Source organism: Natrix helvetica (assembly GCF_964273705.1).
Source record: "Natrix helvetica genome assembly, chromosome: 1".
NCBI classification, from domain to species: domain Eukaryota; kingdom Metazoa; phylum Chordata; class Lepidosauria; order Squamata; family Natricidae; genus Natrix; species Natrix helvetica.
In genome coordinates, this window is record NC_138548.1 from 62,027,050 (window position 1) to 62,041,290 (window position 14,241).

The 14,241-nt window shown below is 41.9% G+C and overlaps 1 protein-coding gene across 5 annotated transcripts in view; it reads left to right on the top strand.

The window, feature by feature from the left end:
- HECTD1 (HECT domain E3 ubiquitin protein ligase 1) overlaps window positions 1-14,241 on the top strand; it is a 76,865-nt gene that overhangs the window by 27,988 nt on the left and 34,636 nt on the right. For all 5 annotated transcript variants that reach the window (XM_081936865.1, XM_081936868.1, XM_081936869.1 and 2 more), the window contains exons 14-17: window positions 388-651; window positions 5,064-5,140; window positions 6,477-6,611; window positions 11,728-11,874. In XM_081936865.1, coding sequence (XP_081792991.1) covers window positions 388-651; window positions 5,064-5,140; window positions 6,477-6,611; window positions 11,728-11,874 — 623 coding nt within the window. The remainder of the gene's footprint in view (window positions 1-387; window positions 652-5,063; window positions 5,141-6,476; window positions 6,612-11,727; window positions 11,875-14,241) is intronic.

Genomic DNA, 14,241 nt, shown 5'->3' on the forward strand with positions numbered 1-14,241 from the left:
CACGGAAGGAGCGGAGATCGGGGGTAATCCTGATGTCAAGGGGGAGGTCATTCAACAGGGCTGGGCCCATCACAGAGAAGGCTCTGCTCCTAGGCGTCGCCTCCCGACACTGTTTAGTGGACGGCACCTGGAGAAGTCCCTCTCTGTGCAAGCGGATTGGTCGCAGGGATGTATGGGGCAGGATGCGATCCCGCAGGTAACTAGGTCCTGTGCCATTAAGTCTTAAGTTTCATTATTGTAAACTGCTTTATTATCTGATCAGTGTTTAAGCAGTCCTGAGAACTTGAATCCAAAACGTAAATTTGCACTTGTTTCATGAGATACATGCTTTCATGGAAAGTAAATTTAGTATTAAATATAAATTATTATTTTATTATTTTTTAATAGAAAGCCGAAGTGAATTTTTAGAGAAGTTACAGCGGGCTCGGAGTCAGGTAAAGCCATCCACAACAAGCCAGCCAATTTTATCGGCTCCAGGACCTTCAAAACTTACAGTAGGAAATTGGTCTCTTACCTGTCTAAAGGAAGGAGAAATTGCTATTCATAATTCAGATGGTCAGCAAGCTACAATCTTGAAAGAAGATCTACCAGGTTTTGTTTTTGAGTCCAATAGAGGAACTAAACACTCATTTACAGCAGAGACTTCTTTAGGTGAGTATATAGTTTCATATAATGAAGAGAAATATACATATACATAATATACATATACACATACGTACGTATTTTATCAGCACAAATACAACATATATATATATATATATATATATATATATATATATATATATATATATATATATATATATATATATATATATATATATATATATATATATATATATATATATATATATATATATATGGTGTGTGTGTGTATGTATGCATGCTAGATTGTTGTATTCGGGTCTTTTTCCATGTAAGATTGAATTGTCTTGGCAACGTTTCGGCGAGGTCCCACTCGCCATGTTCAGGCTGGTGTTTTCGGCTTCGTTCTAATGCAAGTAAGGCGTGGTCGGAGCTGTCGTCTTTCTATGAATCTTGGTGTGTGTGTGTGGAGTGCTGGCTTTGTTGCTGTAAGTGGGTTGATTGGCTGTGTAGTTGCATCCTGATTGGTAGATGGAGTTGATGTTTGTAGATTGGTCGGCTGTTTCGTATCATCCTTGTGGCTAAGGTGCTGGCTGTGTGTCTGTTGTTCTTTTGTGTTGCAACTATGATGGGTGGGGTTCGTTTGTTGACTAGTGCTGGTTTCCAGATGTCTGGTAGGCAGGAGGTATCGTCACGTTTATTCATGTTGTGGGGGTGTTTCTCGATTTCGATGGCTTCCATAATTATTCTCTTGTTGAAGTGTTCTGTTTTGGAGATTAATTTGGTTCCTTCAAAATCAATTTCATGTCCTGTTGCTTTAAGGTGCTGCAAAAGGGAGGGAGTTTTTTTTCCTTTTTTATGACTGCGTTCTTGTGTTCTGCAATGCGTGCATTTATTCTCCTATTAGTTTGTCCAATGTATGTGCCAGGGCAGATTTTGCATGGTATTTCGTAGACTCCTTGGTTTTCTAGCTGGATTTTGTCTTTGGGGTTTCTTAAGATGTTGGCTATTTTTTGGTAAATGCTGAAGGCTATCTTGATACTGTGCTTGTGGAGAATTTTGCTGATTTTATCTGTGGTGCCTTTGATGTAAGGGAGGAGGGCGATGCCGTTGTCTTGCTCTGTGTCTCGGTTCTGTGGGGGGGGGTCTCCCTTTGGATTAGGTTGGTAATTGTTTTTCTTTGGAATCCGTTGGAAATTAATACGTTTGTGAGAGAGTGTAATTCAGTTTTCAGATGGTCTTTGTCAGCTAGGCGTTTCGTTCTGGAGATGAGAGTCTTGGCTAAGAATTGATCTGTGCAGGGTGGTGATGTGATAGTGCGTTTAAGTAGCGGTTGGTGTGTGTTTTTTTCCAATAGATGGTGTGTCCTAGGGAGCCATTGGGTTTTTTGTAGATTAGGATGTCCTAATCTACAAAAGGATGTCTACATTCTTCACCTCAAACTCAGCAACAAAATCCACCTAGCACTTTGGGACAAATCCAAACAACTAGCCCTCTGGAGAGCCGAAACAGAAACCTCCTACAAGACAGACACACACACCAACAAATTCCACAGACTAGAAAAACAACAGAAGCCCAACCCCCCTCAACAGTCATGAAACAAACAGTAGACCACATATCATACAGGACCCTCACCACAGCAGAAACCAATGTCCTTTCCAGAGGATTCAACTTTGCAATCGCCCCTAAACGCATCCCCATTGAAAACATCAGATGCGGAGTTGAAGTTACCCTCACCAATATCAACCCAGATGAAGCCAATAAAATCAGACTTGAAGTCACCAACATCCTCTGCTCCAGCAATCCACCCAGAAGCAACTTTCAGAAAGAAGAACAAAAAACACTCACCAACTTGAGGAAAGACAACAACATAATCATTCCCCCAGCAGACAAGGCAATGCTACAGTGGTGATGACCACATCTGACTACCAAGCCTGTCAGGGGTAAATTGAGCCCTGTTAATTAACGAGGTGTGAATCATGGAATTTCCTTGAAGCATACTTCTTAAATAAGCAAAATAAACCCGAGATATATTCTAAGAAAAACATTTTATTGTAAATAAAGTAAAAACAAAACTTACTAAGTTAATGATCACATTTTGGCAGACGGACAAAAGAAAAGTAAAGTGAAAGAAATAAAGATGAAGGAATGTGTACATGTGCAGTGAAACTGAGATAAGAGTCAATTCATTCTACTGTATAACTCAGAATGTAAGCACAGCTGGCAAACCAAATAAACGCAGTGACACCCCTTCTTTTGCCAGTTGAGCGGACATCAGGTACATCATCAAATAGGGCACATCTTCTTATGCAGATACTCATGTTGAGCTGCTGGAAGTGGTTTGTTGAGCATATCAGCAATTTGATCATGTGTAGATGCATATTGCAATTTAACAAAACCTTGTTTAACTAATTGTTTTATGTTTTGATAACGGATGTCAATATGTCTGGACCTAGAACCTGTGAAATGTGACTCAGAAATATAAACCCCCGATTCATTGTCTTCCATCATGGTGATCGGTCGAATCGAACTATCCAATCTACTCTAAGACCACGCTTACAAACCTCTAAACACAAATCCCACCACCTACCTGGAAAAAAACACCAAATCCAAAAGAAAAACCTCTCCCATCAGTGAAGAGATCCAGCAAACAATCATCCGCAAAGAGAAATCATCTCGATGCCCCAAGCTCTATGGCCTCCCCAATATACCCAAAGAAGGAACACCACTCAGACCCATAGTCAGCTCCATAGTCTCACCTCTACAGAATCTTGCCAAATTCTTCGCCAAACAACTTCAACCCTACACAGAAACCATCACCTCACACGTACAAAACTCACTCCACTTCATAGAAACAATAAAGAAACAAAACCTACAACCCAGAGACCTACTCATGAGCTTCGATGTCACATCCCTCTTCACCCAACTGCCTATAAAATAAACCTTGACAGCTATCCAGAACAAACACAACCCCCCTAAACACATCCTGGACCTGACCAACCACTGCCTAACCAACTCATACTTCGTCCATAATGGACAAAGATACAAACAAATAGAAGGAGCACCCATGGGATCACCCCTCTCGATGGCTTCCATAATTATCCTCTTGTTGAAGTGTTCACTTTTGGAGATTAATTTGGTTCATTCAAAATCAATTTCATGTCCTGTTGCTTTAAGGTGCTAGAAAAAGGAGGAAGCTTTTTCTTTTTTTTTGACTGCGTTCTTGTGTTCTTCGATGCGTGCATTTATTCTCCTTATTAGTTTGTCCAATGTATGTGGCTGGGCAGATTTTGCATAGCATTTCGTAGACTCCTTGGTTTTCTAGCTGGATCTTGTCTTCGGGGTTTCTTAAGATGTTGACTATTTTTTGGTCAATGCTGAAGGCTGTCTTGATCTTGTGCTTGTGGAGAATTTTGCTGATTTTATCTGTGGTGCCTTTGATGTAAGGAAGGAGGACGATGCCATTGTCCTGTTCTTTGTCTCGGTTCTTGAGGGGAGTCTCCCTTTGGATTAGGTTGGTAATTATTTTTCTTTGGAATCCGTTGGAAAATAATACATTTGTGACAGTGTGTAATTCAGTTTTCAGGTGGTCTTTGTCAGCTAGGCCTTTGGTTCTGGAGATGAGTTAAGAAACCCCAAAGACAAGATCAGGACTAGAGCTCAGGATGTCATCACACAGCCCATTATTACAACACAAAAGACCAATGGGCAGACCACAGCCCAGGTCATTACAACACAAAAGACCAATGGGCACACAGCTAGTACCTCAGCCACACAGGATGTTACGAAACAGTCGACTAATCTGCATACATCAACTCCATCAACTAATCAAGATGTAACAACACATCCAACCAACCCACTTACAGCAACAAAGCAAGCACTCTACACACACACCAATATTTATAGAAAGACGGCAGCTCCAATCACACTTTGCTCGCACAAGCACGAAGCCGAAGGTACCAGCCTGAAGATGGCGAGTGGGACCTTGTCGAAATGTCGCCAAGATACACTCAATCTTACACAGGAAAAGACTCGAATACGCCAAGACCTGCATATTTGTGTGTGTGTGTGTGTGTGTATCGGGTGGGCTGCTACTAGCATTACTGCCGATTCAGTGTGCAAAAAAATTTGCACGCACTCCATGCACTTTCGCATTTATACCTAAAAAGGTATGCACATGCGCAGAACGTAAGAAAAGAGGGGAAAATTACATTTCTGCAGTGAATATTGTTCTGCGCGTTTGCAGAAGCAAAAATAAAGATGGCGCCACCGACAATAGAACCAGTTAGGGTGTGTAGGTGGCCAAGTTACTACCTTCTTCGCCGAACTGGGCCGAACCGGTAGAAACCCACCTCTGATATATATATATATATTTGCACTTTTTTGGTTAAGCAGCTGGATTCCTATTCTCTGGGAGATATATCTGGTTTGTAGAAAATATTATATTGGGGTTCAGCTAATTTTTAGCTGTTGTTTTTCAGGATCAGAATTTGTGACTGGTTGGACTGGAAAACGGGGCAGAAAACTAAAATCCAAGTTGGAAAAAACAAAACAAAAGGTTAGGATAATTTCTGCCAATTTTAAATAGCTTAAATGTCTTCATTTTTAACTGCTCCTTATATATGCTGTTTGTTAGTCAGATATCCTTCAAATGGTAAGCCTGCCTATATTTTAAAAGAAATGAAAAAGTAACTTCAGCTATGAAAGAGAAGAAACCTTACTGATATTTTTTTAAAAATGGATGCAATAACTCAGGAGTAAAGAATAGGGTTAAACTGAAATACTGCCTGTTACCACTTCACATATAACATGTCTATATTGGTAGGGGAGGTATATTTCAGCTAGAAGCACAATATTATCTGTTCCAAAGACATATTTTGTCTGCAGATGCCTAACACAAACCATCAGAAACAGCAGACCTCTCATACACACATCATAATAATGCTATAGCCATTTTGGGGAGATTAGTTAGTGACAGAGATGTAGGGTCTGGTTCTGTTCAGCAAAAGAGATCTGGTAAAAAATTCATTAACTTGATTGAGATACTATATTATAAATGACACCTGTGGAACTCAGCATTTTCAATTTGCAGAAAGATTATGTACATTTTAATAATTTTATGTGACATATTCACAATTACACATAGTTTCTTTGTATGGTTTTATTTTCCATCCAGCTTTCTATCTGAATTCAAGATGACTTTTGTAAAAATTTAAATGTAGATTTAAAAAAAAAATCAAGAAATTAAAATTCCTAAAGCAAAAGATAAAATCAAACAGTAAAGATCTTTCAACGGCCTTGATTTTTTTTAAAAGTATAAAATATTTTTAATGAGCAATCTCTCACATCTCTGGAAGAGGCATTCCACAGGTGTTGATGGCTTGACCAGCCTAGAAACAACAGTGCTGTTGTTTGTAAAATTTCACTGAGACTCTGAATTGAACCTTTTTAAAGATTAATCCATATTAGAATTCATATCTTGTGACTCTTTGGTATCTAAAATTGGAATTCCTGGCTTATCATTCTCTGGAATCTAAAACTAACTGTTAGATGATTGGTAATTAGGAGTTTTAATTCAGACATAACATGATGTATTTCTGATTGATTAATGTACCTTCTAATGAGAGGAGCTAAGCAAGAACAATTTCACAGTGTATTAATATACTGATTATGTAGAATCAGATTTCACAGACAGTTTGGCTTGTTGTTTGCTAATTTATAATTTCCGTATGTACTACTTTTATAAACAAAACATATCCAGAAACCTCAGAAAATTATTAATGTATATATGAGTGTATAGTATGTGTATTTGTGTGTGTGTGTATGTATGTATGTATACATACATACATAATACATACATATATATATCACAGTATTTTTATATCTCTTATCAGGTACGAACTATGGCCAGAGACTTATATGATGACCATTTTAAAGCGGTTGAAAGTATGCCTAGAGGTGTAGTTGTAACACTCAGGAATATAGCAACTCAATTAGAGTCTTCATGGGAACTTCATACGAACAGACAGGCAAGTTTCATTAGTAAAATGAAATATTGACATGGTTGTTTTTTTTGTTGACATTCACTTGATTCAAACATAATTCTCTTCTAAACCACTAACCACTTACTGCATAGATATCCTGGAAATATCCCCAAGATTATTTTAATTTGAGAGAGAAAATGTTACTCCTGTTTTAAGAAATACCCATTCAACCCAGATATACCCTGTTTCCTTGAAAATAAGACTTCCCTGGATAATAAGCTCAATCGGGCTTTTGAGCACAAGCTCTAAAATAAGCCCTCCCCAAAGAATAAGCCCTCCCCAAAAATATTGCAATACAGCAGCAGCCATGAGGTGACCACGCTTGCCACCTCCTGCACCTTGAAAATAATAAGACCTCCCCAAAAATAAGGCCAAGTGCTTATTTTGGGGAGGGGGGTCAAAAGAAAATAAGATCCTGTCTTATTTTGGGGGAAACATGGTACTGGACAATTAGTGATCTATTTTCAATGTCCACTTTTTAGGAGACAGTTGCAAAGGAAGTAATTGGACTATTTTTGCAAAAATAGAAACATTTTAGCCTGGGTTTATCATAAAGAGGGCATTAACCACAGTGCCAATCTCTGGGTAAAAGTAGTTTCAATCATGTTATTTTCCAGGGCGCTGCTCTGGAGAGTCCAAGCAATGGTTAAACACAGGTCCCAGGACCGTCAACCATTTTGCGATAGGTTGCCAGAATTTCTCCATGAGTCCCTTTCGAGGGGGGTCTGGTTCCCGACCTTTCAAAAGATATAAATGACCACCATCGGACAGCTGCCATAGGAGGGCGTCTTCAGTTGTTCCACGCCCAATGGGAGCAGATCACGTCGGACCAGTCGGTCCTACAGACAATCTGTTTGGGTCTGACCTTAGAATTTTTCTCCCCTCTTCCCCGACACTTCATCCGCTGTCCCCACTCCTTGTGTCCCCTCCAAAGGGCTCTCATGGAACAGGAGATCTGGCATCTCAGGGACATCATAGCCATAGAACCGGTTGCACCAGGTCAGGAAGGAACAGGGTTTTATTCCATTCTGTTCCCCAAAAGCTCCAAGGGATGGAGGGTAATCCTAGATCTAAAAAGATTAAATTATTACATAACTTAACAGAGATTCAAGATGCAGTCCCTGCAGCCCATCCTGGGCTGCGTCAGGCCAGGAGACAGCCTAACCTCCATAGATCTCAAAGAGGCCTACCTCACATCCCCACCGCAGGTTCCTAAGATTCGTTTATGCCACCCGCCACTACCAGTACGGGGCCCTGCCATTTGGCCTGTCATCGGCCTCCGGGACGTTTACAAAGATCCTTGCAGCAGTGGCAGCCTTCCTCAGATCTCGTCCAGTGCGGCTCCATTGTTACCTAGAAGACGTCCTCATCCAGTCGTCATCGCCACAGCAGCGATTCAAGACTTGAGGTACACCATGAAGGTCCTTCAGGACCACGGCTTCTCCGTAAATTTGGAGAAAAGTCATCTTCGACCAACGACCAGGTTGCAATGCCTGGGGGCCATCATCGACACTGTCACCTGCCAAGTCTTCCTGTCCCCGGAGCGGGTAGCGAGCCTCAAAGAAAGGGTCCTACAGGTGCAGCGGTCACCTCATGCCAAGGTCGTGCAGTTGTTGCAACTCCTAGGGAAGATGATATCGGGCCTGTCTATTGTTCCGTGGGCAAGACTCCATTCTCGCCCCTTGCAGTGGCTCCTGCTGCCCTACCAGAGGGCCAACGAGAGCAGCTCGACGAGGTTGGTGCTGGTCTCCCCAAAGGTATGTCAATCCCTCAAGTGGTGGCTGTCTCCAGCCCTGGCGAGGGGCACCCCGTTCAGGGAGCCAGCCTGTTTCACCATCACGACGGATGCCAGCCTTTACGGCTGGGGAGCCCACCTCCGCAATTAACTTGCGCAAGGCAGGTGGTCTTCAGCCGAAGCCTCTCACATCATCAATTGGCTGGAGCTGAGAGCAGTCAGATTGGCCCTCATCCATTTCCACTTCACAGTAGAGGGACATCACGTGAGAGTGCTCACAGACAATGTAGCGACAAAGACGCACATTAATCGCCAGGGGGGCACTCGCTCCAGATCGCTAATGACAAGCCGACGCCCTGGGTTGGTGGGCGGAGAAACATCTTCAATTGATATAGACGGAGCACATCTCCGGAGTAAGCAACATCCAGGCGGAGTGGCTGAGCAGGGTCACGGTCAACCACACAGAGTGGCGACTACATCCGCAACTATTTCAATGCCTGTCCCAAAGGTTCGGCTGTCCACTGGTCGCCACCCCAACCAACACGCACCTTCCCAGGTTCCTCACGAGGTTTCATGATCCGCAAGCTGAGGGAGTCAACGCCTCGCATTGCCCATGGCCGCAGGGACTGTTGTATGCATTCCCACCATTACTTCTCCTTCCCAGAGTCATCTGGAAGATCCTGTCGGAGGAAGTGCAGGTCTTGCTTGTGGCACTGTTCTGGCCCAGGAGAACCTAGTTTGCCGATCTGGTGAGTCCGTCAACCCTCCTTGGCGGAACCCTCCGCACAAGATTTCTCTCGGCCAAGGGGCCCTTCAACATCCAGAGCCCCAGTAGCTGCAGCTGGCCATCTGGCACTTGAGAGGGATCTCCTGAGTAGGGGCAGTCTCTCTACCAAAGTCATCCACACCATCCAGGCAGCCCTCCACGACTCGGATCTATGATGCCACATGGAGGTTGTTTGACGCTTGGTGCACCTCGCATGACGTATCAGCAACTTCAGCCACGATTCCCATCATCTTGGACTTCTTGCAAGATGGCCTTGACAAAGACTTGGCGCCCAAACCTCTACAACATCAGGTGGCTGCAATTTCCAGGATATTTGCTCCTGATGAACACTCCTCACTTGGGTGTCATCCTACTATCCGTAGCTTTCTGAGGGGCGCAACAATCTGAGACCCCCGCTGGTCCACAGACACCCCTAATAGGACCTCAACATTGTCCTCTGCGCCTTGATCGGTCCTCCGTTTGAAGCACTTCGGTCGGCCAACCTTAAACATTTGACCTTTAAGACCACCTTTTTGATCACCATCACTTCTGCGCGGCATAACTCAGAGCTGGCAGCCCTATTGGAGGATTTGTGTTTGATATAACAGGAGAGGGTGGTCCTCAGGCTGGACCCAATGTTCATCCCTAAGATCAACTCCTGGTTTCACTGGGCCCAGGAGGTCATTCTCCCGGATTTTTGTCCCCATCCAAGGCACCTGAGGAAGAAACGTTGGCACGTGCTCGATGTACGCAGGACGCTCCGCATATATGTCAAGCGCACGGCTGTGTTTCATCGTTCTGAATCACTCTTCGTTTCCTTCCAACTGTCCTCCCAGAGCCGCAAGGTTTCCTCCTCTATGATCGGACGGTAGTTGAGAGCTTGCATTACCCTCGCTCACGTTCTGCAGTCCAAACCTGTGCCTAGCCATATCACGGCACATTCTACTAGGAGTGCCGCCACCACGGTGGCCTGGGTGATGCAGGCACCGATTGAGGAGATTTGCAGGGCTGCTACTTGGACTTCATTATCTCTGTTTGTTCGGAATTACAAGTTGGACAAGTTTGCCTTGGCGGAAGGGGCTTTTGGGAGGCGAGTTCTTCAGGGCATTCATACTAGCAGAGACCCTGAACGCGACTGCTTCCCGCCCTAGTGACATTTAGCTTGGGTATGTCCTTTGCTTGGACTCTCTAGAGCAGCGCCCTGGTAAACGACCATTGTCTTACCTGAAGGGTCATTTTCAGGGCGCTGCGAAGGAGAGTCCAACCCCACCCTGGGGTCTAGTTCCGCTGTTTCCGTGCAGCTCCAGTTGGATTGGTTCTTAAGTTGGATATGGTTCATTGACTTATTGTTGAACTTCTCAGTGCGCAACAGTTCCACGCCTTCATTGAAAAAACCTGAAGATAGTCAGCACCAGAGGCATGACTTGAAGTTTAAATTCAGTTCTGGGCAGATTGGCTGTATTTAACCCTTGCTTGGACTCTCCTTAGCAGCGCCCTGAAAACGACCCTTCAGATAAGACAATGGTCATTCTGAGCTGTTTAAAAGTATTAGGAGTGGGAGAAATTATATTATAATTGTTCTCCTTGAAGTAAGGGTTCTTTGGAGGAGGATTGAGCCCTAGCTCATTAATTGGGGGTGTTGAAGACCTCAATTATACCCAATTGTATAACCTGGCCCCTGGTACTGTCCAGATCTAGATGGAAAAGAACTGAGTGACATTCAGCCCAGCAAGACAGGTTTCTACGCCTGCTCTTTCTAGCAAAATTACACAAGTTTGAACAGTGTTTATTTGTTTATTACAATTTTATGTTGCCTGAGTCACCGTTATGCTGGGTTTAAAGTTTGGGAACTCTTGCTGACTCACAGTTCATGCACGAGGAGCAAGCAGCAGCTGTGGCCAAGACAGCCTTTATATAGCTTCATATTGTGTGCATGTTGTCACCTTTCCTGGAATGGCAGGCATTACTTACAGTCATGCATGTCTTAGTCATCTCTCTATTGGACTGTTTTAACATATTCTACATGGGGCTGCCATTAAGAACATTTATGAACTATATATACCTCATCCAACAACTTAAAGTGATGGGTACACCCAGAAATACTTGTTTATATTGTAAGAGATGCTAGGATAACTACTTCACAGGCTCCTTAATCCCAATTTTTCTGGAATAGCATCCCTCTTCAGTGTACAGATACGACCCTTTCTCTTGATTTTTAGAAAACTGGTTCAAACCTTATTCCATCAAGCCAGGAGGGTTGAATTGTAAACTCTTGGATCAGAATGCCCCCCCCCCCCCAATTAATGCTGTTTACGTTTTATTCATAATTCCTGGTTCCATAGAATATCATGAAGGACTCTTGACTATATAATTGATAAATAATCGATTATATGATTTTAATGCCAATATATTGGAGAGATACAACGTAGAATTTTTCTGACCTCTTAATGCTTAAGCTAAGTTATATTTAATTGTCACAAAATATTCCACATATTGCATATATGAAAACTGTTCTTGTAAAATTCTTATATGTGTAATTCGACCATTTGTGTAGAATAATGTGCCATTAATGGGAGAATTATTACTTCATTCTCTTTTAGTTTATTGAGGGAGAAAACACTTGGCGAGATTTAATGAAGACTGCCCTGGAAAATTTAATTGTCCTGCTAAAGGATGAAACTACAATTTCACCATATGAAATGTGCAGCAGTGGCTTGGTGCAGGCTCTCCTTACTGTATTGAATAATGTAAGTTTATTGTGGATTAGTATAATATTGGACTAGGAAGAACGGAATCCAAATATTCACTCAGCTATATAATATACTGTTGCCCTTTGTCATTTATTTTCCTACCAACTTGTTAGAAGAATGCAGATAACTGCCAACACCTTTTTTTTAAAGTTGGAATATAAATTTATAAGAGCTGTGCTGATGCAGTGGTTAGAATGTGACCAACATAAATTTCTAAGTATCCTAGGCAGTACAGAAAGTATTTATAACTCTGCTACAGAGAAGACCAGAAAGAGGAAGATATTTTCTCTTGCTTCTTTTCCTTGGTAAAATGTCCCAATAATTTCTAAAACATTCTGTATTAATCTATATGGAATATTCAGTCAAATACATACAGGTACAGTAGTTCTCGACTTACAACCATTCATTTAGTGACCATTTGAAGCTTGACAACTGGCATGTATTTATGATAGTTGCAGTTTCCCAAGGTCATCTGATCGTCTTTTGTAACATTCTGACAAAGTCAACGGGGAAGCAGATTCAATTAACAACTGTGTTACTACCTTAATAACTGCAGTGATTCACTTAACTGTGTTAAGAAAGGCTGTAAAATGGGGGGGGGGGGGAATCACTTAATAACTATCTTGTTTAGCAACTGAAATTTTAGGCTCAATTGTGGTCACATCAAGGACTACTTGCATATACTTTAGTTTAAATTTTTTGTCTTTTTTTAGCCCTGCAAAAGACTTTCTGCTGTAGATAATATAATGGCAATTGCCTTAGACCAGTGGTCGGCAAGCCGCGGCTCGCGAGCCACACGCGGCTCTTTACACATTTTAATGTGGCTCTTCTGTGTGCCGGGCGCCTGCTCCCCTCCCTCCTCTCGGGCACTTCAAAACAAGCGCCCCTTTCCCTTTTTTCAACCCACAGTTATTAGGGAGGATCCTGAAGTCGGGCGGGGACGAGAAGCGAGGAGGCAGAAAAAGAAACGGAGGCTAAGGAGCTTCCCCCCGCCCCCTCCCAGCAAAAATCTAACCGGGGAGCCGGGCGGGCAGTAGCAAATTAGCCGATCACGCCGCGTGATCCACGTGCTTCAAATGCCAGAGTTTATTGAAACTAAAAACAGTGTACCATCCTATGTATTTTCGGTTTTAAAAATGTGGCTCTCAAAATAAATTTCAATCGTGGTTTTGGCGAGATTTGGCTCAGTTGAAAAAAAAGGTTGCCCACCACTGCCTTAGACCTATGTGATTGTTATCAAAACTGTGGAACTGTGTCAAATAAGTTAAATCTATTGTAGGACATATTTTTGGTATTTTCACGAAGATGGACATTGTGGGTCTGTTATTGGAGGTTTCTCTGAATTCATATCTTCGTCAGAAATATTATTTCAATTTGATTAATAGATTTAAGATAGCATAAGAGATGGTTTATGCTTGACATGGCTTTTGGGACCCTTTCGGAGCTAAGGAATTGTGAGATGAAAAGTCTTTCAATAAGATTGCTTCCAAATTTCCTCTCTGGTGTTGTCAAGCTAAATAAGCTCCCCTACAGTCATCTTTGACTGTATGTGCATGAAACACTGTTACTTTCCTAGTTAGTGACCTGGTTTTCATATTGTGCCATGATGTGGGTGGATAAAAGAATTATATTGAGAAATTGGGGAAGTGATATTCCTGATGTTAAGAAATGGCTTTTGGAAATGTGTGGCCTGTTGTGAAAAAGACAATACAGGTAATCCTCAGTTTAGGATTAAAATTTTGTTGCTGATAAATTTGTTAAGTGAGTTTTGCCACATTTTATGACTTTTCTTTCCACGTTTGTTAAGTGAATCACTGCAATTCTTAAATTAGTAACATGGTTGTTAAGTGAATCTGACTTCCCCCTTGACTTGGCTTGTTAGAAGATCATAAAAGGACATCACATGACCCCAAGACACTGCAACCTTCGTAAATTTCAGTCAGTTGCCAAGCATTTGAATTTTGATCACATGACTGTGGGGATGCTGCAATGGTCGTAAGTATGAAAAATGGGCGTAGGACACTTTTTAAGCACTGTTGTAAAATGGTCGCTAAATGAACGGTTGTAAGTCGAGGACTGTGACCTGTACTTTCTACTAATCAAAGAATGAAACAATATGTCTACAGCAGAGGTTTTGTGATATTTTACAATAATATTTTGTAGTGACTGGTTTTCAGTATTTTATGATATTACTAAATAGTAATTAGTGATAATTTTAATATATAAAGTAGATGATTTTCTTTAGCTTTTTTATCATTTTTCATTTATATTATTTTTTCTTTGAATTTAAATGACTTCATATAATTGTTTCCTTGAGTATATTTAGTATTTTCTCAAGAGTTTGCAGTTTGAAAAAGCATTGTG